The sequence below is a fragment of the Python bivittatus genome, unplaced genomic scaffold (genome assembly GCF_059951505.1).
Source record: "Python bivittatus isolate LINGU-HERP-01145 unplaced genomic scaffold, Pbiv_v1 ctg000190_np1212, whole genome shotgun sequence".
NCBI lineage: Eukaryota > Metazoa > Chordata > Lepidosauria > Squamata > Pythonidae > Python > Python bivittatus.
In genome coordinates, this window is record NW_028277042.1 from 13574932 (window position 1) to 13599104 (window position 24173).

The 24173-nt window shown below is 40.4% G+C and overlaps 1 protein-coding gene across 2 annotated transcripts in view; it reads right to left on the reverse strand.

Moving 5' to 3' along the window:
- Nucleotides 1-306: 306 nt before the first annotated feature.
- The window catches only part of VSTM2B (V-set and transmembrane domain containing 2B), a 36935-nt gene continuing 13068 nt past the window's right edge, over nucleotides 307-24173 (reverse strand). Inside the window, exons 5-7 of one of the 2 annotated variants that reach the window (XR_015795277.1) lie at nucleotides 20814-21321; nucleotides 13672-13961; nucleotides 962-1016 (exon numbers count right to left, since the gene is read on the reverse strand). Coding sequence is in view for 1 of the 2 variants with exons in the window: in XM_088136095.1 (XP_087992221.1) it covers nucleotides 928-1016; nucleotides 20814-21321 (597 nt within the window). In the remaining variant the exon portion in view is untranslated. Of the gene's footprint in view, nucleotides 1017-13671; nucleotides 13962-20813; nucleotides 21322-24173 lie in introns of both variants that reach the window. The other variant, XM_088136095.1, reaches the window with a different exon arrangement.

Sequence of the window (24173 nt, forward strand, 5' to 3'; positions counted from 1 at the left end):
CTCCAAGCTAATACCTCCAGATATGTTGGAACTAGGATCCTCAGAATTCCTAGCAGTATGAGCAAGAGTTGTGAATCCCAATGGATCTTTAAAGCAAGATTGGGAAAAGCTGTGAAAGGCACGCACAAAATCTTTCTCTCTTTCTTTCTCTGTGTTTCCATAGAAGGAGGAAAAATCCTGCAGTAATTTTTGTTTTCTAGGAAACCCAATATCACAGGATGAAAAGATGGAATTTCACATCTTGGTAAAAAAACATTATTTCAAAATCTCTTTTTTTTTATTATTCAACTGTTATTCAGCAATATACAATACAGTTTATAAACAAATGTCTTACCTTGTTTCCAATCTTTTATTTTTTTTCTATTTAAAAATAAATATTATTGACAGTGAATATTCATCACGGTAAGATGTGCCTTTTTTTTTTTAAATCAATGTTTTCAAAAGAAATAATTTAATTTAAACGAGGAGAGTGGAGGGAGAGGCAATGATAATAATAATAATAATCCTAACCACAATTATCTACTAAAAAAGGACCTTTCTTTAGAAGAGCTTTGCCCCCTTTCCCACTTTACATGTTGTCATAAAAGCAACTGTTCAACAGTTCGTGCAAAATTAATTATCAGAGGAAAGATTTTAAAAAGGAAACAACTGCAAAAGGGAAAGAGAAAATTATAGCTACCTTGTGTGGAATAGGGCACTGATGCCACAGGGTCTTAAAACTAAATTTATCATGTCAGTGACAAACCTTTTATGTAATGTCCCCAAAAATATGCTTTACCCCTCCCCTGTAGGATGTGGCATGCTTCCTTTCCAGTCTCTCTCTGTCCATCACTTAAGACTGTAGTTCTGGTTGAGAGCTGTTGTCTTCACTTTGTTCTAAACATGGTCTCATCCATTTGGCTGAGGATTATTGGATAAAAAAGTCCATCAGTGGTTTAATAATAAGTGTACAAGCTTATGCAGCATGAAGAGGAACGTACAGAAGAATGAGTGGGTAGCATAAATAGGTTCTGTACCTAGGGGAAAAAAGAGAGAAAGAAGGAAAAGTAAAATATCAGAGAAGGGAGGGATGGAAAAGCAAGGTTTAATTTTGGCAAACATTTGGAAGTCATTGGCATAGCACTTAGGACAGAATTATTGGTCACAGACCTTGTTGTGGTTTAGAAGGGATAGAAACGGAGATGATAGGGATAGAGATATGTAAAATAGTGATGGCGTGTGTAGGAAAAAAACCACACAATAAAAAATAGAGATGGCAAGATAGTGTATTCAGCCTAAAAACAAAGTTATAAAATATATATCTCATAATGTGGAGTCTAGAGATAGAAATGATTCAAAATGAAGAACTGTGCAGCGATCCAGGGAGAGTCAACCGTTTTGGGGACAGAGAGCATAGCTGGAATGGTAAGAATTTGGGATGGGCCCACCCATTCATAAAATGCACGTGTCTGTATGTACAGTATGTACAGGAGCTTTGATTACAGCTCATTTAGCGACCACAATTGGGACCAACTCAGTTGTTAAGTGAAGCGGTCGTTTAATGAAACCACAACTGTGCTTATGATCTGACTTCAGTTTTCCTTTGCTTTACAGACCTGCAAAGATTGTAAATGTGAGAATTGGTTGCAAAGTTATTTTTTCATCACCATTGATACTGCAAATGGTTGCTAAACGAGGCAGTCGCTAAACGAGAACTACCTGTATTCACAAAATTGCTACCTTAGTGGGCAGGACCAGTCAAAAAAATCCATGTGCCAAAAGGCACCAATACTTTCTAAAACATGCCACACATCACAAATTCCTCCTTGTTGTCTCTGTCCTTCCCTCTAGAGAGGAGGGTTTAGTTCCAAACAAAGCCATTTTTATTTCTTGAGAATGCCTCCACGGCAGATGCAGGGCTCAGATGGATTCTTCAAATCAAGATGATGTGAGTGGTGCTTTGCTTTGCAGCATGCCAGCTTCCCCTTTAATTTTTATTTGTTAATTAAAATAATCTTTTCAAAGCAAGAATGGAAGTCAGGTGGGGCAAGCAAAGTCAGGTGATCCAATGTGGACTGCACTGCCTGCCACTACATCCAATAAAAAGAGGTAGGTGAGATCTGAGAAGATCCTCCATACAACCTTCTGAGCTTCTGCAAAAGGGAAGCAGCAGGTCATCTGATGGAGTCAAGGTCTACAATATATAGTCTGCAAAACCATATAGGACCACTAGATGGCAGAAAAGAGACACAAAAACTCCAACTTGGTTGATTCTCCAGATCTTTTTCCAGTCCACACTAGTAAACCCAGTGGGGCAGAAAATCAGTTCCTAAGAGCCTCTGATTCTTACTCCCACCCTTAAAATTTTGAAGGAAAAAAAACCTGGATTTAAAAAAAATAAATATACATAAATAAAATAAAATGAGGGTGAATTCTAACCTTGCCCCCACTCCACAAACCCAACTGATAGGATTGTGGCTTTTTAAAATATATAGGACTGGGTTGGCACTGAGGTTCCAGGAAAATAAAAGACAAAGTGGCTTAATTCCAGCATTTCTTGATTAATAGGATGTGAACCAATGTTGTTTTTGGCCACAGGGAGCAAGATTCACCTTGACACTTTTCATTATAGGACGATAATACATTTTCTGGATAGGCTATACATATACCAAGTTAAAAACAAATAAACTCATATGGGATAAATAAATCTCGACATAGGGCCTTGAGGACAATTAAATAATGTGTGAGTCAGTAAGCACAAAATACAGAATGCTGGACAAGATAAGTCTTTGGCTGATGCAGTACGACTCTTATTTATTGATTACATTCCTTGGGGCAACATACATGGCTCTTTTCCTTTCCAACTTTCATTCTCTGTCCTCCTGTGAAATCAGACTGTGAAAATATGATTAGTCTAAACTGCACCATGAATTTCACTGCTGAGTGAGGATTTGAACCCAGATCTTTCCAGCCTTAATTAGTTCTACAGTACTCCATATTTTCTGCTTCTACATCCCATTCATCTCTTAGATGAAGTGTGCTTAGTGGTTATGTTTGGAAAAGACCTTCTTCCAAGAGCAAGGCATCTTTTCTTTCTTTCTTTTTCGGGGGCCAGACTGGATAGCAAGATTAAACATATCATATGTAGGATGCAAGCATGTAGATCAATGTTTCTCAACTTTGGCAACTTTAAGATGAATGGACTTCAACTCCCAGAATTCCCCAGCCAGCCATGCTGGCTGGGGAATTCTGGGAGTTGAAGTCCACTCATCTTAAAGTTGCTAAGGTTGAGAAACACTGATCTAGATGGCCCCTAGATGCGAGTCAAAGTTTTGAGTTTTTTGAATCTCTTTGCTCTTTGTTCTTGAGATTTTTATAGCCCAGAGGAGGTATGCCTAAAGAAGATGTATCAAAATATTTGATGGACAAAATCTGATGTAGGCAACCCGTGCCTTTTAGATTTTCTGGACTACAACTTGTAGAATCCCTGCTCAATAACTCTGTTGACTGGGGCTTGTGGGATCTGTAGCCTCAAACATCTGGAGCCTTGCCAACCCCTTTGCTGGCTGGTGGCCATTGTTCTGTTCCAGCCCAAAGCAGTTTTCTATATTCCAGGACGTGGATGACTTTAGAATTAAGAAGAAGTCTCGGCTTTTCCTTGGTTCATAGTTCAGCTCAGCTCAAGGGAAAAAAATAGCAAATAATATACTCCCCCTCCTGTTGCTGTCTTTGAAAGTTTTCATTTATAAAAAACATTCTGTCAATCGATATCACTCAGCCCCAAGTCTGCTGCTCCACTATTAGATTTCAGTGCAATCCAATTTGCAGCACTTTGAAAAGTTTTCCAAGAAGCCCCTGGCAAGAATACGACTGACCTCCTTTGCTCATGGGCAATTTTTAATTAAAAGCTTTGCATAATGTTTTGTACCGGCTTGCCCTTCGCTGGCTTGGCTGTGTGTTACCAAGAGAATCAGAGGATTTGTGTGAGCTTCCAGACCTCTTTTCTTGTTTTTCTTGTTTTTTAAAGCAAACCAGCACCAGGGTAGATCCTCACCTATTGCTTCTTTAAACCAGAAGGCCGCAAAGAAAAGACATGGAAAGTAGCTCCAAGTCATCTCTCTTTAACCACCCATTTTTGGTTGCAAGCAATGTCATAAGTCAGGAAATACAGCAGTTTTTTGCACCAGCAGACATTTAAGATGGATTTAGTATTAGGTCTAAAGGGAGAGACTAAGTGAATCTTGACTAGGATGGAAGGAGAGAACATGAAATGACCTCTGAGGTCCTCTTCCTCACCCTTGGCAAACTCAACAACAGCCCCGCTTATTTTAAATAGCTGGGCACTACAGTGAAGATCAACCAGAATCCACAAGGATGGTTAGTTGGCTGTGGTCTAAAGTCATTTCAATGCTTTGCTACAAGTGTCAAGACTATTATGATGGAGATTCATGCTGTACATTGTTGAATACTGGAACATCAGTAAGTGATCTGATTTCCAAGAACCTGTCCAAGCTATTCACTAAATATAAGTCACCTCTAAAAGGCAGATCAAGCGAGAGTACATTTCTACAGAAAGCTATGCGCTGCTTCACACCAGCACTCAGTGACTGCGGCAATATTATGGATTGAGATTCACTAGATGAGCAGTGTAGAGAAACTTTCCTCGCTCGTGTATCAGAGATGGTGCTGCTGTAAAATAGGAAGATGGATATCTGTAATGAGACCCTCCATGCGCTGCTTTACACATCATGAGAAACCATGGTTTGCTTGGAGTTTGGCTTAGGATGCTATATGAACCTAACTATTATGGTTTCTAAACCAGGAGTTATGGCTTCAAATTATGTGTGAATTAAGCAGTTGTGGCTTGCTGAACAACACATGGTTAAGCAAGCCATGGATTAATACAGTATATGTGAACTCAGGAAAAGGGTTTGACTTCCATCCATTTGTGTCCAGTAGAAGCCATAATGATGTCATGCATGTCATGATGATATGAATTGTGTAATTTGCATCAGTCACAGATGACATCCAAGATGTAATTCATATCACTTGTGCAATGGGCATGATGTCAATTCTCTCTCAGGGATCCCCATACTTCTCTCCAAGCCTAAATTCTTGTAGTAATAGTGCTAATGCATCCATACATATTGGGGCTTATGTGCGACTCTAATCCAGCAAGATTCTGGATTGTTGTCTGTACCCAAGCTCTTTTCCCCCTATAAATATCTGCACTGTATGCAAAGATTTCTGTTTTCAAGTAAATGTCTCAGATGTGACACTGGGGGACCATAGAGATTTTAGCAAGAACTGCAGGATTTATTTACTAAATCCAGTTAAAAAATAGGTAATGTGTTCTATCCCGGCGGAATGCCTGCAATACAATGCATCTCAAGTAAATAAGTTAGTAAACAAGTATCATTGTAACCATAATGGCCTAATAGAGCCCTGCAAAGCATACCAAGGAGGTGCTTCAAAGCACATTGCCATGAACAAAGTGCTCATCCCTGAAGTGTCGAGGCATCCGTGTCCTCCACCACAACTGCTCTGAAGATTTCCCCAAGGTGTCTCTGCCTGTTGATGCAAAACCTCTTCAGTTGACTAGCAGTCCCCATGGAAGTGCTGTTGTGCTTGCACTCATATCCACACTGAGAGAAACTGCAAGAACTCGCAAAGCATGTGCCTCTTTCAGTGCTTCAAGGAGAGATGCTTTGCTCATAGCAGCGCACTTTGCAAAACACTGTCCAAAGATTTGTACTAACTGACTGATAAGGCCAGATCTGATGCACGCTTGAGGAACTGCAGTGTTTGCACCAGAATAAGCGTTGGTAGGCATGTGCTGTCAAACCCATTGTGATTAATGGCCCTTGTGTATTGGAATTTGAATAATTTACTATATTTCTTTTGATGAATTGAGCCATCAATTCACCACTCTCAAACAACCTCTCTAACTACTCTGCAGAATTTCACATAGGTAAACAGAAAGCAGTTAGGGCTCCCCTAGGATGACCACAAATAGTCCACAGCTGGGAAAGACTCAGGGCACTGTGGTGGAGCTCATGGCTCTGCTTGTGGGAGGATTCAGGTCTCTTTCTCATCTCTAGGTAGGGCTTGGAAGGATGTAAAAGTCTGGGGGAGCAACTGCCAATCAGTGTTGGCAATAGTGAGATTTCTAGCTCTGCCAAATTAGATAAAGACCAACATTAGCACAAGCATAGTCTCATAAATCCATCATCGTGAACCTTCATTAAATGGTATGTTATAAAGAAATGGACAGAAGAGCATTATACAACCTTTTTTGCTCTTTAAGGACTGATCTAAGTGATGTATTGACTAAGGAGACAGGGAATTGAAGCAATTACCTTTGTCCCATCTGCTCAGTACAATTCTCTCTCTTCTCTCTCTCTGTGGGTACCTTGACATAACAGCTTTAATTAATTATACTTGGATCTAGTTTAAATGACAGCTTCCTGCCCACTTAGTAGTTGACAATATTGTCCATGAAGTGAGAATGGCTCAATAAGATGTTCCAGGCTGTTTTGTTGAACCAAAAGACCTAATCTCCACAGATTTCCCAGCTGTGGTTAGAAACCAGTTCACATTTGCAGTGTGGTTGTATCGTTTTTACTTATCCAGAGATTTCACCAGGATCTGATTAGGATTTACTAACATGAGTAAGGGAGTGGGTTTCAAGCAACATCTCTGATTTTCACTTCTAATGCTTGCTTGAATGTGAAACCATCATGCATTTAGGAATCCTGGCATAGCAGAACTTGTCAAGATGCAGACAATTTATCTGTTCTGATGCAACTCTGTGTGGAATCTGTTACAGACCTCTGTTGACCATCAGAAGGTCAGAGGTATTGGAAATTACAGATTTATTAACAAAAGTAAGAAGGAGAAGCATACAAAGCTCCTTCTTACTTGTGTTAATAAATCTCATGGATGCACAGCATTTTTTTTTCAGATTGAAGGCCTCCCTTGGCTTTTGAGCGGTGTGCTGAGGGCTCCACTCCAAAATATTAGTGGGGCTAGGATGAAGAAATGGCAACCAAGGACAAAACTGTGATTTCCTTTCACTTACATTAAAACATAACCAAAATGAAATCAAATGAATTAGAGGCAGTCTACCTATTTAACGATGTTCTTATCCTGTCACACCACAATGGTATTTGATTCACTAGCAAATTTTAGAAAGATTTGTGAGCTCCATCACAGACAGGTGGACTCTACAGCTTTTGAAGGCTCATCATCACCTCTCTGCATGAACACCAGAATTAAGTGTAAGCATGGAACATCCATCTTTCTATTCTACCAACCTATTCCATCTTCTGATTCAAGATCAACACCTTTCATTAAAGTTTTCTTATATTACTATTCCCTGACCTTGTTTTGTTGTCTTGTTCATGTTCTTCCAGGTTTTCCCCCTCCTCTCCCTCTGCCTGATCTTATCCATCTTGGGAAGGATGATAAACTTACTTCTTGCAGGAAGTATGTCACATCGGTTTTGCACAATCAAACCCTGGGTGTTGCCTGAATGTTAAGTACCTCAAAGTCAGTTAGGATCAGAGGGGCAAATAAGCTCAGTAAAATAAATTTTAAAAATTGGAATGGAAGCATTGGTGCCTTTCACTTGACAATGTGGCCTTTGATGCTGCTTTCATAGTGGGTTTTACTGTAAGTTTATTGTTTGGTGTTTCATGCTTCCTGCAATTATGAGATGATGTTAATTTTGTTTTTAATTGTGTTTTCAATCCATTAATGTGCTTGTTTGGTATTTTATTTTCTTCTGTTGGCAGCTGCACTGAGAACAAATTCTTTGGGGGTAGTAATCATCATCGTCCTCATCATCACCACCACCAGCACCAGCACCAGCACCAGCACCAGCAGCACCACCACCACCACCACCACTCGGCACACCATCACAAAATTTCAGGACTGTAGACCAGACTAGGAAGTTGAAAAACCATCTTGGATGAAACCAAGAACATGTTACATCTGTATTGTTTGCCAGGAAATCTACCCAAGTACATCCTGAGTCAACCCAACTAGAGGGAATTTGGTAATTACACTTCCCAGTGGTTTAGCCCAATATATGTCTGGCCAACATACAAATATTCTGTTTAGAGACAGATCTGATCCCCTAATATTAACCAAGTAACTCTAGAAAACTGGCTATTAGTAGAAGCTCTATCATTATGGAGGGCTACCTTTGATAGGCTGTGTCACCACTCCCCCCCCCCCCAAAAAGCCTTGGATCTTGACTTTTTTTCTGGATCCTAGTAGGAAATCAGTCTTAAGAGGATGCAAGACAATTTTCCAATTTGTCAAAACAACTCTAACCCTCTCATCCAGAGTATGTTCTTCTCCCACCCACGCAGCTACTTTCATGGACTCCATGAAAACTGTAAGTGTTATAAAACATTGGAAAACAAATGTTGGTTCACAACAGATGGCACAAGGAAACTTCAGTAGTATTTCCCCTTCTTGGAGAACAATCTGTTATTTGCCTTGGTGGTACAAAGACAAAGAACTCACTATGTCATTTTTAAATAAGTCAGGTCATGACCTCATTCAGCTTAAAAAACGATTGTATGGAGCATGATAGTTTCAGACAAATTAACTTTTTGGGCCAGTGGCTTGGATTAGAGTTGGACTAGAGGTCTAGATTTAAACTTTATTTGTTTAAATAGCTTTGACCTAATGGAGAAAAACATATGAAGAATTCTGCTGGATTCATTCAAAGCTCTGTTTTGTCCTCTATTCTGTATCCACCACAGCTATCCAAAGCCTTCTTGAAATTCTCTGAACACAACGATGAGACTGTACCCTTCTTTTCAAATACTCCTTTCTGATATATTCCTCCCCAGTGTTCTGTCTCTGATACTGGAAGTAAATATATAGCCATTTTGACTAATGGCTATAGATAACTTTATCCTTCCTAAATTTGTTTAATTACTTTTTGGTCTTTAAATACGGTCTGTGAACTTGCCTATTCTTCAACATGGAATTTGACTAGGCATGTACTATGTTTTCAGATAGTTCACTGTACAGATTTGGAACTTCCTGGACCTATGGGATGATATATATATCAAAGTAAGCATGGTTTGCTTAATCTCAATTTACTAAATGCACCAAGTTGAAGTTGCACAACACACTAAGCCATACTAATATACAAATGGCTGGGTTCACACAACGTGCTATATCAGACTCCAATAAAATATGTTATGGGATTTGCACAGTGTGTGAATCCAGACTATTACTTGGTTCTTCAAGTATAAAAGGGGGCAGGTGAAAAGGTGAAGTTCTTAACAAAAGAACATAAGGAGTGCCCTGCTGGATCAGACCCCTGGCTCATCTAGTCTAGCAGTCTGTTCTCACAGTGGCAAACCCACTGCACAAGTAAGCCCATGAGCCTCTTCTATTATCCAAAGATATCATCATGAAACACAGATGTTAATCTGCTCAAGAGCTTCCCTTCTCAAATGACAACAATTGGCTCCCAGTGAGAAACAGCCCCACCATGCAAAAATAGCAGTAGCTAAGGACTGTTGTGACAATAGCTCCATTGCACTGACACTTTTTCCCCCTTAATCAGTGCAAACTGTACGGGCGTTATTGAAAATAGAAACACACAATTGCTTTGTCACTGCCTCATTTGCAGACATGCAGTGGGATGTATTCATTGTGAACTTCCCACCAAAATCACTCCTTAAATTAAGACCGCATAATCAGCTCATCTTATTTACAATACTGGGCTATCATCGACTTGTAAATAGCGCCCAAGCCATATCTTTTGGAAGCTATCAAAATACCTACTAACTTCCAAAAGGTGCTATACAAATGTTCTACAATCTTATGAATAAAAATGTGAGGAGTGCATAATTTTGCATAAACGTGTACATGATTGCTCAGCTAAACACTTCGAGTTCCAATCTGGAGCTCTATCATCAAGCTTACCTATTGTCAAGGATTAAATACTGGAAACCAACAATTGGTGTTAATTTTCCAGTTTGGGCAATTTTGTAATATGCACATATAGCACCTTTGGTTCGATGGACCACATTAGGATTTAAATATCTCTAGTATCCCTGGAAACAATTATGTCAGTTAGAAAGTAATAGAATGTAATGTCTGATAAAAAAAGATTTGACCCCTTTTCCCACGTGAAATTGACTTTATGGGGAAGCCCAACTTTAAAAATTGGGAAAAAGATGGTGATATGGAAAAATTGGATGGAAGCGGTGATATTGACTTTGGACCAACTGATAGATGATGAAGATGAATTTTTAACATACGCTGTGTTAAGAGACAAATATCATCTATCAGATGTAACCCAATGGCAATATCTACAGCTACAACATTTATTAGCAGCATTTTCAGCTTCTGAGACATCTGAGATGCTAGAATAACTTGTTAAATCTTTTAAAACTAAGAAAAAAAATTATTAGTTTTATAGATATTTGTTATCAATATATCAATTTGATATGCAGATACTAAAAGATGAGTGGAATAAAGAATTAGAGGTTCCTATATTGCCTAGACAATGGGAGAGTGTCTTAGCTTCTATTAACAGAAGTGTCAGTGGACTTCAGATTATGACTTATACAAAAAACATTATTTAGAATTTATTGGACTCCACTATGTTTGTATAGAAAAGGACTGTCAAAAACAGCATTTTGTTGGAGATGTAATAAGGATCATGCTTCTTTAAAACACATGTTTTTACAATGTCCTACACTTATTAAGTTTTGGGAGAAAGTAGTGGACTATATAAATATGACTGTGAGACAAAAGCTAAAATTTTCAGAGGATAATCTTTTTTGAACTATATACCTAGTACATGGAATTTGACAACTGGACAACGTAAATGGATTCTTCGTGCCTTTACTATGGCCAAAAGGCTGATATTGCAGCATTGGAGAGATAAATGTACGGCCTCATTCACTTAATGGATCGAAGACCCGATTGCACTTGCCACCTATGAGTGGATTGCCTACAGATGTAGACTCTGTATGGACAAATATAATGGAATATGGAACCCATAATACTAGGGTAAAGTACTTCATTCTGGTATTCTAGGTTTCCAGGTACAATTCAGAGTGCTGGTTCAGAGGCATCTACAGAAGAGGGGGGGATCCAAAAATCAAGATGGCAGCTGTGACCATGTGATGGAAGCCACAGCCATGTCACATGTGCGTAACTAACTAACTAACTAACTAACTAACTAACTAACTAACTAACGGTTTTGCTCATGTGGTTGCAGCTGTAATCTTGTCTTTTTTACTCCCCTCACTCCCCAAACAAGTCCGCCTGTGTTGGTTTTAACATATGATGGATGTCCTACATGGCTGGGTTCCTAGGTAATACCCATCTACTACATGTTCCCCACTAAAATGTTTTAGTAGCACTCTCCTGCCCCCTGGAATTGAAGGACTGGCAGATGATGCTTTGTTGGTGGTCCCTATGCTTTGGAATAGCCTCCCTCTCAAGGTCAGGTTAGCTCCAGGCCAGGTTATGCGTGCATTTGAAATGATGGCTGTGGTATCTGTCCTTTCCAGCCTCTGGAGCTTTTTACTATTATATTAATAGATAGTTTAAATACTTTTGTTGTCACCATTGTAAGACAGCTTTTGGACCAGTGTTTCTCAACCTTGGCAACTTGAAGATGTGTGGACTTCAACTTGCAGAATTCCCCAGCCAGCAATTCTGGGAGTTGAAGTCCACACATCTTCAAGTTGCCAAGGTTGAGAAACACTGTTTTAGACTGTTTTGTTGGTTTAGATTGGATTGGGTCTGTTTTGTTTCATTTCATGTTTTGAAAGAAGAAATCTTTGGAGGGTACCTCCCACTCCAATCACTGCTATAATTATGTAAGCTATCCTCCACACATCTGGATTAGCAGGAAGGATTCTCAAGTCACTGAGTGACAAGTGCAAAGGGGTAACTGTTATTCTGTAACTGCAAAACTTGAAAAATAGAGTTAGTGAGCATTACAGTTGCCCTCCTGGTGTACGTTTTTATGGATTAGAATCCACTTGGTCTGATGAGTGAAATGTTGTTTTCAGCAATTATCCACCCAACAGGCGCACAGACAAACCTGCAAGGGGAATTTGCAGCAGAAGACTGTGGTTAAAGTGTGTGGAACCAACCACACTCTCTTTTGGTATATTTCATTCTCTCAACTGGCTGCCTCCATCACAATTTTCCGTTTTGACATTCCAAAGATGTTCCCCAGCCTACAAAGCATGTTCACTTCTCAGCAGGTTGGTTTTGGATGGCTTTTCCCCTCTTACTTGAATAATCTTTCTGCACTTCTATACATCCTCTGAACTGATTCTCAGGGGCCTGTTTTGGCAACAATTTCATTGGCATTCATTATTTGAATCTGGAAATAGGGGAGGTTATCTTTCTTCCATTTCATAGCTTTCAAGCTCTACTGCTTAGGCATAAATGGATGTAAAATTATCAACAGTGGGATTCAGACTTTGAAATGCAAGAAGTTCCATCTGTAAAACGCTTTTGCAACCTCACAATTTACAAGGCTTTTCTTTATACCTGTGTTTGTGGGGGTGGGGTGGGGGAGAGGACAAAGAAAGGAAAAAAAGACAGAAATAAATGTGGAGCAATCCCAAAAATGTAAGGAAGAGAAGTCCTTGCTCAATAGATTTAAAGCATCTAAACTCTTTTTCAGGAACAATTCTAGCTGTGTTTTTTTTCAAAGAGAAATCAGAATAGACTTCTAACCCATTTCAAAATAAGGCACTTTGTTTCTCACTGGGAGAACATAATCTGTCTCATCTCCGGGGGGTGGCAGGGGGGTGTGCCTTCAAGTCAGTCTTGATTCCTGGCAACTGCCTGAACAAGTCCCTGCAGTTTTCTTGGCAAGATTTTGGAAATGGTTTGCCATGGCCTCCTACGTAGGGCTGAGAGAGAGTGACTGGCTCAAGTTACCCAGCTGGCTTCGTGCCTAAGGCAAGACTAGAACTCATGGTCTGTCGGTTTCTAGCCTGATGACTTCATCACTACACCAACCTGGCTCTCTTCCGATCTCTGAAGCAGAGTTATAAAATTAAAGGTGTGTTGGACAATAAAAAATCTTACAATTTCATCTTGTTACTGTATGCATCAATGTGTGCCTTTTTACATCAACTGAGAGCAGCATTCCTATGCTAGATGACATCAGTTGCCATTCTCTCTCTCTCTTTTTGGTGTATATAAATTCAAGCCCAGTTAAACCTGTATTTTTCTCATTTTAGGAATTAAGCATTGGTGAACACAATCCCTGATTGGCACTAACTTTCCCAATCAAGAAGTCCTATAGCTAACTCTTTTTTCCTGTAGACTCTAATGACATTTTTATATTCTTCAGTCCAGGAATTAATCAACATCCCATTACAAAAAAACTTGTTCCCTCATTTGACCTTACTGAGATCTAAGGCAGCCCTTAATAGGCCTGGCTTTTAAAACGCTAGTGATGCGTTTAAGAAGTTCCTTTTGCATGTTTATTACCTAGTGACATTTAAAAACCTTATTCTGATTTCATTTATGCTGAATATTCTTTCTGCTATTTTATTACTTAGTGAAAGTAGAATAGCTGCTGGGGCCTTCTATATTGTAAAAATTGCATGGTACCCCTTAGTGTTCTAATTGCCAAAATTAACGAAGTGAATTTTTGTCAAGGTAATGGCTCACCTTCACTAAAGATCAGGGGTGTCTGCAGGGTATGGTCAAAAACATCAAGATGGCAGCCACAACAGCAGGATCAAAGTTCTGCCTATTTTTTTATGTGCGTTTTTGGCCATGCCTTATGGACCCCCCTGCTGAAGACATTGCTATCTTCCTCCACTGAACAGTTGAGTGGGCTAGTTGGCATCCATATATCTTCTTACTGGAACATGCTAAGAGTTGTTCTGCCCGGGCTGTGGAATGTTCTTCAGCTGGGGGGAAGCATGTATGACCTGTGGGTGCCTTCTCTAGCAGTCCTGCAAAAAGTCAGAGATTAAAAATAGGGGATGGGCCAGCTTGAGAGCTAAATGTCATTTAATTGACGTTCCAGTTATTAATTAACTGGATTATTAAATTAATTAATTAACCAGTCCATCCCAGGTGATATCACTGCTTCCCATGCATTTAATGTTCCAGTAATCTTAAACATTTAGAGATGGAATCAGCAGGAGCTATCTTCTCTTTTTACAAGAATTTGAGATGCATTAATCTGAACCTGGTGCAAGAATTCTGAGAGTAGGAACTTTTTGATGGTATCCCTACAACACATACAACATTAATCCCTAATCTTGGGATAACAGAACACAATTTCTGTCTTTGTATAGCATGCTACATGCAAAGAAACACAGCACATTTATACAACATACAAAGGCAATGGCTAGTTTTCCACAACTTTCACACGCTACCCAACCCATTCAAGCCTAGGCAGTTGTACAAACCCAGCCTTTTGGACTATCAAAACTTAGCTCCAGGTTAACTTCAACCCACTCCTGACTACCCATTTTTAATTCTGGGGATATATAATTTGGTCTGGGGTGTAATTTCTGGCTGCTATTGTTAAATAACTGTCTTTACTAATATTTTCAAATTATCCAGAGCTTAGGCCAAGAATTCTGGGTCCAGTTCAGTTCTCTTGATTCAAAAGCCCAATTTCTAAACACCTTAGTTGATTAGAACTAAGGAAATTGGGACTCAGCAATCTTTTGGATTTGATTCCAAAAAGGTCTTTTGAATACTGCTGAGGTGGGACCATAGCACTGGTCTACAAAGGTTTCAAACAGCCAACTCTATTGGCTCTGGAGTTGTTGCAAGATGAATCCCACATAGAACACCAAACTCTAGTCGTCTGGAAAAATTGAACAGCCACTCCTTTGTGTGGAAAACAGATTTTATCACTCGGTGATGGTTCTACCCATTAAAAGGAAGTTGTCTTACAGGTAAGACAATAGCTGGATGGACACCTCATTTTAAGCCTTAATGTGCTTTGTTTGGCTTTGACTCAGTGTAGAAACTCATTTGTAGATTATAGTTTATAGCCTAGCATATTGTCCAAACCCAGGGGATTTTGCTTTATTCTACAAACTATGGTCAACCTAACCATGGGTTAATATGATGTATGAATTCATCCTATTTATCTTTTCGCTCTATAGTGTTCACTATGCCTGGAAAGCATTTTTTCCCATTCACCTATAACTTGATCCTTTTTAAATTAGGAATTTTAGGGTTTGAGGCCTTTTGCACACAAAGCATATTGCTCTGTTTCTAAGCGGAGGTCTCTCTGGCAACATTCAATGGTCGTTCTATAGATTTTGTTTTCAACAATGGGAGACTCCAGGATACATTATGCCATCACACATGCTTCTTCCCTAAAGGATATTAAGTATTCTCTTTTCAAAATCCATAAAAGTAATAAAATTTGGGTTGAATCTAGGTAATGAAACCCACCTTGGACAAATGCATTAAAACAGTTAATGAATTGAATGCTGGGCATATATTTATTGTGCAACTGCCTTTAAATACATTATTCATAGACTTGCTGCTAACAGCATACATTCTGGTAACTCTAAGGGAAAAGGGATAGATAGATAGATATATTTACTAAATCAAATAATTCCCGGGGTGCTCACTGCACTTTAGTGTTTACTGAAGAAACAATATCTATACCAAATTATGCTAATGTATCACAAACTGAAGTGTTTCTGGAAATATAGACCCTTCAAGAAATAATGATGTTACACAAATTCATGCATACCTGTTAAGAGATAATTATATTCTAATTGCTGTCCTGATGAACTACCCTTTCAAATCATGACAAATAGCCATAGAATCAAAGATACAGGAAGCTTCATGTTTAAGCAGAAATGTGAGGTATGATCCTTCTTTCTTTGAGTCACCATCTTCCCATCTTTTGTTTATTTCTTACATTTATACCAGAGCAGCATTTGTGATTGGCCATCAAGACCACAGCCAAACAAGATCTCTAGGGTGGCTGTGCTGATTTCAGAGGTATCTTGAGATCAGTTACATCACAGTGGAACTTAATATCCCATCTAAGGTACCTTCACCTCTTGCAATTCATGAGCTTATGGTCCCAAAAATCCTCTCTGCCATTGGCTGCTTCATTTTTTGCCCAATAGTTAATCCAGGCTTTGTATTAATACAAACTGTGTCCTTTATTTCCAGACAAAAAAACAAAAAACAAAAAACAAAAAACCCACCAGAGATACAGAACAGTGCAGCAGATAGATTAGCTAAAATGAGATTATCTGGGCAGAAGATCTTACCCTAACATGCTATTTTTGCTGCAAATGCTTATGCCCATCTGTTATCTGTTAACATGGCTCTGTGCCGATTACAGTTTGGCTGTTTCATTAAGGCATATGTACTATGTATGTAACCCACAAGCAGTCTGCATAAATAAATCAGTTATGGAGGAAGATGGAGTTTATTGTTATTATCAGCCCTTTAATAATGTCCTGAAAGCTTCTAATGGCCCACACTGTTAAAAACCATGAAGTGCTCCAGTTAAGGTACCAAAGAATATGACAGTGCCACTTTTAGACACCTTAAAATATGTAGCAAAGCTGTCACATGCTTCCATCTTTCAGGCTAGCAAATATGGAGGAAATAGCCAAAAGAGGATAGAAGCTAGACAGATAGTAACAGTGACCTCAAGATTAGTGCTCTGCCTCACGGAAGGTGGTCTAGCAATTGCAGCTGGCCCAGAACGTGGCGAGGCAGGTTATCAATGTTACTTCTTGGTCCTGCCTTATAAACTCTGTGCTGAAATAGTTGTTTGCTTTCTGAAACAAAGCATAAGTAAATAAATAGTTTGAACCCAGGTTACCTGGAGAACCATCTATTCCTCACCCTGTGCTCTCAGATCTTCTACAAGGCATTTCCTGCATGTCTTAGCATGGCTAGGTCTAATATCAACAGCAAATATGGGTTTTGCTTTGTTGGGACTTTCCACTGTTGTGGAATAAACAGTCATCAGGGACTTCCTAATGACAGTTTAAGAAGTGCTTGAAACCTGTTTACCTCTCAGCTCTTTTATTATTTCAGTGTCACTATTTTAGTTAACCTTAGTATGCTTTTAATCTTGTTTTTATAAATGTTTTTATTATCCATTTGAAAGCCATAAAGGATGTCATGGACATCCTGAGGGAGAAGCAAGTGATGTCACATGCCTCAGGATGGCATCGTACAAATGACATAATTGCATAATTCACATCACATCATGGCATGATGACATCTTGAGGCACGTGAGATCATGGCAGCTTCTACTAGATACCCATGGAATGGCTGGTGTATACATTTCCTAAATAAATAAGTAAGAAGCATGGCTTAAGAATTTGGGAACAAAAGACCAGAAACAGAATTTTCAGGATGCAACCACCAAGCAATCAGGTGACTTTGGGGGAGAGTGTCTCAATTCTGCACATCTGCTATAAACTATAGGTGTTTATGTTACTGTCTTCAGAACACACCTCTTCAGCTCCATCTAGAAGCCATCAGAAATTATCTGGCAAAAAGGGCTGCAGGTGAACAAGGAGACATTCCTTGCAGGCAAACACCTCTTGGTTGCCAGCTGAGTTTGAATGTTCATGTGCCATATTGGTCATGGCAAGACTTAACCCAATTGTCCAAGACTCCCTGAATCCTGACTCCAAAGCAGAATTTCTTGAAGGCTGCTACTCATCTAGGATATTTTACCCTGGGAAGTGTGGGCTTCTGCAGAGGAGGCAAGTGACATGATGCCTATCATGACATCATCATGCCTGATGTTCCATATGCCATGTGTGTCAGGATGTGACTGATGCAAATTACTAAATCTACATCATTCTGGCAATAATGTTACGATGCCTGTGATGTTACCATGGCTTCTACCAGATGCCTATATTGAGGAGTCTATTTCAACTTTTACAAATATTTTTCCAATGGAGGTATTACAGTTATGGTTTTGCCTGTGGTCTATCAAGTTACTGGAAATCCTACTTCTACTGTTCAACCACAACGTGTTCTCATACTCTGCATATAGCTTCTATTTTCAACTGCCCACCACACTTCATGATAGAAAAATCTCCTTCAAGAATTGTCAGTGACGCATATTGATGCCTCCTAGTACTGAAATGGCAGACCTGGCTTTGGCTGAGTTAGGGTAGATGGAACAATAAAAACAGATGTGATAATACCAAAAGGAAGGTAACAGATCAATGATCAAACATTTATTTTGGGTATTAAAAACCTCAGTTTAAATGCTTGGCATCTCCAGGTTAGGCTAGGCTGTAAAACATGTAAGTCTTTGGGGGAGAGTGTCTCAAGTTGCTCACTTCTACTTTACAAAAATATTTATTTATTTATTTGTAAAAATGTATACACTACTTACTAGATTCAAGGTGGCTTGCAATAATCTAAATAGGTACACGTCAGGAGATCAGATAAAAGAACAGATCACATTTGCTGTATTTGCAGAAGAGAACCATTTCCACACCCTTTGGGAAAGACAAAATGGTGGGCTCATTCAGACCTTAGGGAGCTGAGTATTGCAAAGAGAGGAAGCTGTTGTTGGGAAGGTCATCCTAAGAGACCCTACTCCCATGATATCTCAGGGAGTAGGTATGCATAGCACCCCCTTTCAGCTAAATTGCTTTGGGCGAGCAGATTCTACATGGAGTAGACAGTCCTGAAGGCTTAGGCCATATAGGGCTTTATAGGTCATGGTTTATATGCCATTTACTTCCAAACTTCCTCCCCCCACCCAAAAAAGTGTTTTCTTCACCTGCAAGATGATGGTCCATCCCTGCTCTGAACACTTTGTGCTGACTCTGATTGTGGACCAAGGCAGACTGAACTCAGAAGAGTGTTGCATTATGAAATACTCAAGAAACTATTTGTTCTATTTTCTTGGAAGTCTAGTAGATGATGATGATGATATATGCAGACTTCTCTGATTGATCAAACAGCTGTGCCTATGTTATCCAAGCCATCTTTAAAAACAACACTATAGAAAAGACAGCATTGCTATACCCATTTCACACATGAGATCTGAGTAGGTGGTGGCACCTAGCTGACTATCTCTGGGGTCAGAAGCTTAGCAGTGTAAGCCTATAAGTGGGCCTGTAAGTGCTTGGATGGGAGATCACCAGGGCTATAGGCTAGACTGGTGTCAAGAAGGTAAAGGCATACCAGTTCCAGGAAAACCTCTTGGAAGTTTCCATGAAGCTGAGGAAACAAATTGAGGGAGTCGTCTCTGCACAGATGAAGCCTAAAAGTGTATAGTCACTTAAGGTGTTTCCATTGTTAGGACTTGCTATTACAAAGTTCACACTTTTATCAGCCATTACATAATGCTACCTCTTGTGAGGGAAATAAAGAGATGACCTGATATTTACAATTCTCAGTTTTGATTTTTAGAGTATGTCAACTAGGGATATAGATCCAACTCAGTGTACAGCCCCTTCAAGGATGTTTTCCTTTGTAAACATTTCCATGTTGTGCCTACTTCTTTTCTATTATTGTGAAATCTCAGTCTAAACTTTACATTCCAATCCTAATCATACTTGAAAATGTACCTCTTTGAAAACTGTTGGAGCTTATTTCCCCAGATGAAATATGCTTATCATTAGAAGCATAGCTAAAAGGATGCCATGAGGGAACATTTTCTTCCTAGCAATATTTGCAGTGGGCCTAAAGTATAACATTACCCAAATATATAAATATAAATAAATAATATGGAGGCAGGAAAGAGCGAGAAATACACATACATACACATACATACATTCAGATGGAGTGATATTATGTAATTATGATCTTGCTGATATTTGAAAATCAATAGAACTGTTGCAACAGCTTCTATGAGACAACAAACTGGCTTCTCTGCTGTTATTACTACTACTGGTTAATGCTATATAGTGCTTTGGAGGAATGCTTCATATAATAATTTGTAATAGATTTTCCTTTGTACGATGAGTCTATGTTGTTTCTATAGTCCTAGTGAGGCAAGTACTCAACTGACCTTTTAAGGTATTATGTTCATCTACTGTCCAGCTGGGAGAAATACAAAGCTCTCTCTTGGACCAATTAAGGGCTTTTCTATGGCACTATTCATGGCATGAGAACATCATTGAAAGAAACACCTGAAAATATACCTGAAGTCTTAAAACACCATCCAATCACATAGAAACATTTTCATTCCTCAAGGAACAATTATTCCTCAAAGATAACATTTCTCTACGTGACCCAAACACAATTTATCAGAAGCAATACCCAATTTTTTCTTTTTTAGTTTAAACATTTTCTCTCTACATCAGGCTAAATTATTTGAAATTTAGCAAAATGCAATCTGGGGAGGAAAAAGTGCTTTGAGAATTCTTTTAAAAGGATTCCTATTTGCATGGGAGGCTTTTGGGAAAATATATTGAAAATACGTTGAGGGCCAAGGTGTGTACTGGTTACAGTGTTGGACTAGAAGACCCAGATGCTCGCCCACCCAAAGTCACCAAAACTCACAGGTGACTTGAGGCTAGTTGCTCTCTCCCAGCTTAACCCATTTCACAGGGTTGGTGTTGTGGGCAACGCCACCGTGTCTTCCACTGTGCTTCGATATAAGTGCACACCAAATAAAAATAATGTGAATATTCAGCTGAACCACCAAAGGGGGATTTTACACATCGCAAAAGATGAGCCAAAGTAGAAATCCAACGGAGCGGCAGAGGAGTGGGCCTGCCAACTCAACTGCTGGAGCAAGTCCAGCCGGCGCTCAGCACCACGGACAGCTCCCTGCGCTTCCACCGGTGCCCGTCGGGTGTCGCTGCGCCTCCACCTACCTGATTCGCGCTGCTGCGGGAGGATGGTCGCCGAACCCGGTGGAGGCGAAGCTGCGGAGGCCGCTGCTGCCGCCGCCGCCGCCGCCACAGTCGCGGGGCTGGAAGAAGTGGCGGAGGAAGAGGCGGCGGAGGACGCCGAAGACGCCGAGGAAGAAGAGGAGGAGGCGGCGGCGGCGGCGGCGGCGAGGGAGGAGGAAGCGGCGGCCGCGGCGGCTTCGCCCTGCGCTGGCAGCAGGCGCTTGTCTCCCAGGCCCGGCTCGGCGGTGGCTCGCCCGGGCGGGCTGCTTCTCCGCGGGCCGCTGCTCTGGATGTGCGAGACGGCCTCGGCCGCCTGCACGTCGGGAGGCGAGAAGCGCGCCAGGACGCGCAACACCGCCTGAGCTTTATGCTCCTGAGTGTCTTCGTCGCTGTAGTCCGACACCCGGCACTCGTAGACCCCCTCGTCCTGCCGCCGGACCCCTGACAGCCGCAGCCGGTGCGAAATGTCATTGCCCTGGACGCGCACCGTCTGGAGAGGGGAGAAAGAAGAGGTTACTTAGGCGCGGCGGGCCCGCCGTGGGGCAGGGCAGGGCAGGGCAGGGCAGGGGGATGTTGGGGGGCGGGGGAGGCGGCAATGCAAGGGCATCAAGCAAGGTGCAGTCTCTGCAGCGATCGGACGGCAATGAGGGCAGAGATAAAGCCCTGGGATATCTCAGCCTTGGGGTTTTTCTCCCCTCTCCTGCTCAGCTTGCCCATTGGGAAGGACGGGTTAGGAAGAGGGAGGAAATGAGAGGGAGGGTCTCAGGCAACTCTCGTCCCCTCTAGGGTCTCCGTCCCCTCTAGGGTCTCCGTCTTTAAGCCAAGGGGAAGTAAAGTGAGGCCCACTGATGTTCATTCCAGATGCTCAAAGGTGCTCTCACCCATCCCTGCTTGAACTCAAGGGGATTCGCTTCGGAGTAGACACGTTCTGCTCCTGTTCTGAGAGCAGATAAAAACACCTCTTTTATGGAGAGGCAGAAGGAAGCCTCATGAAGCCTGCAGGATGTGGAAAGTAAGCTCACCCTCCCATCAGGGCAACAAGGAAAGGGAAGGAAGGAGAAAAGCAGCTTCTGCCCACTCATTCCATGAGCTTACATGATACACTTCTAACCATGATCCCCACCTCCTCATCCAGTGCTCTCCAGATATTTTAGACTGTGCAAATAGACAAGGACATTGACTGGGGCTTATGGATCTTTGAGTCCAAAGCATGCTAGAGGGAACCACACTGATGGTCTTCTGACTGCTGATCTTCCATTGGTCACTGTATCTTTATGAAGCTATCATGTGTTGAGCATTAGACCTTCTGTGTGCAAAACCAGAACTCTGCCTTTTAGTCATGGAACCTCCCATGAGAGACACATTGTATGAAGTTGTCACTAGCTCCTCCTCTTCCATGCTGTGACCCCACCCCTGGCCAAAGGCTGAATCCACCGTTCTTTTGAAGCTAATCCCACAATGCATTTGTCCTGGTATAAATTGTATTTTTGTTGTTGAGAGGGTGAGATGACCTTATTTCCCCATATAGTTCCCATAGCTTTCTCTTAGCTATAAATTGCTCTGTGCGGTCAAATCTTAGGAAGATTTAATGAGGCAAGACAATTAAGCAGTCAGGCAATATGTTGTGCAATTCAAAGTCCATTTCATGGACCAAAGCTCTACTAATCATATAATAGTATGGTCTCAAGAGCTGGAAGAGCTGGAAGGAGTAAAGTTAGTCTTGCCAATATGGTAGATTTCTACATGCGCAATACCTTCACAATGGCATGCCTCCTTCTATTTCCACCTTCTTGCCTTCTAGATTTATTGGCACTATAATTCCCAAATTCCCAGCCATTTTATGGAGTGATATGATAAATCCCTCTGCAAAATCCACATTCTGATCCACATCCTGTAATCACATGATTTGAAAATATGGTAGCTTCTGGTAGTGTATCACAAGTCATGCTAATAGCCTTTCTGGCATTCTGCACATATAATCCAATTCAATGTATGAGTCTCTCCAAGAAACCTGATTGAAAATTTTACCATCCTTTCTACTTAATTACAGATTTTTCAGTTCTTAAAATTTCCATCTTCATACTGCATTAAATATCTGCTCCTCAATTTTAAAGCTTCTCTTCCTCCTTCTCCTGACAACAATAAGCAATTATGGTTTCATGGAGGTTGGTTTTCAGTGGATGAAGATCTATATCCACCTTCCTGGATGGATAAATCAGAGAAGGTTTTGTAGAATTAACCTGAATTTCATTAAAAGCTATAACAAATAGCTTTGCAATCTCGGAATCTGTTTTAGTATCAGAAATGTTGGAAACTCTAATACATTCTATGAGAATCCTCTGTTCTTGTGCAAAAGCTCTTTTTTTCCCCTTCACAGGACCATAAATAGTCCTAGCACATGAAAGATCAGGACTTCCAAGGGAGAAGATATAGTTTCTCAAGGAGCTTGAATCTTACTTCTCTTTGTTACATTTTGGGTTTACATATTGTGCTAAGTCATGGCTTGTTTAGCTGTGATTTATGAAACAGTTGACAATCAGATTCCCACATTGCCTTAAGCCACAAATCAAAATCTGAAAATTGCGAAGACTGGTTTGCAGAACATGCTAGGCCAAAACCAAGCAATGTTCATGATGGGTAGCTCTTTGCTATATATGTGGTTTCTAGAACAATGACTTGAAAAATCAAATCATTCTTTGATTCTCCTTTAAACTAACATATGATGCCTTTTGGTGGTGCTCTTCATCTTCCAAATTGAATCACCGTTCTCCCAAATGAAATGTCTCACTATTGTTAGTCTTTGCTTATGTCCAGTTCTATTTCTCCAGCCCACAGTGAATATTTCTAAGCACTGATTCCCTCATCCAGAATCAGCTACTAATTCCATTTCCTTCTTCCCTTAATTAAATGCATCTCTATACTACAGTCAACAGCAGGCTGTTAATCCTAGCCATTACCCTTTCCAGCAACAATGCATTTAAAATATATCACCTGTCAAAATATCAACCCCAATGTGCTGGGCTTCCTTAATCCTGCCTTCATCCTTTTACAGAAAGAAATGGATCCAATTGCATCTGGACACTCATTCTGTGCTTCTGCTCGCTAGGCTAAACCCAGTGCTCCTTTCTCCTCATCAAAGCACAAACACAGTTTCCACATTTAATCCCCTGCAAAGCTCACAAAAATCTCAGCCAGCCAACCCCCACACAACAATTCTTCTTTTTCTCCTCCACAAAAAGAAAAAAGAAAAGGGAAAAAAAAGAGAGAGAGAGAGAAAGAGAGGAAAGAAAGAAAGAAAGAGAAAAAGAAAGAAAGAAAGAAAGAAAGAAAGAAAGAAAGAAA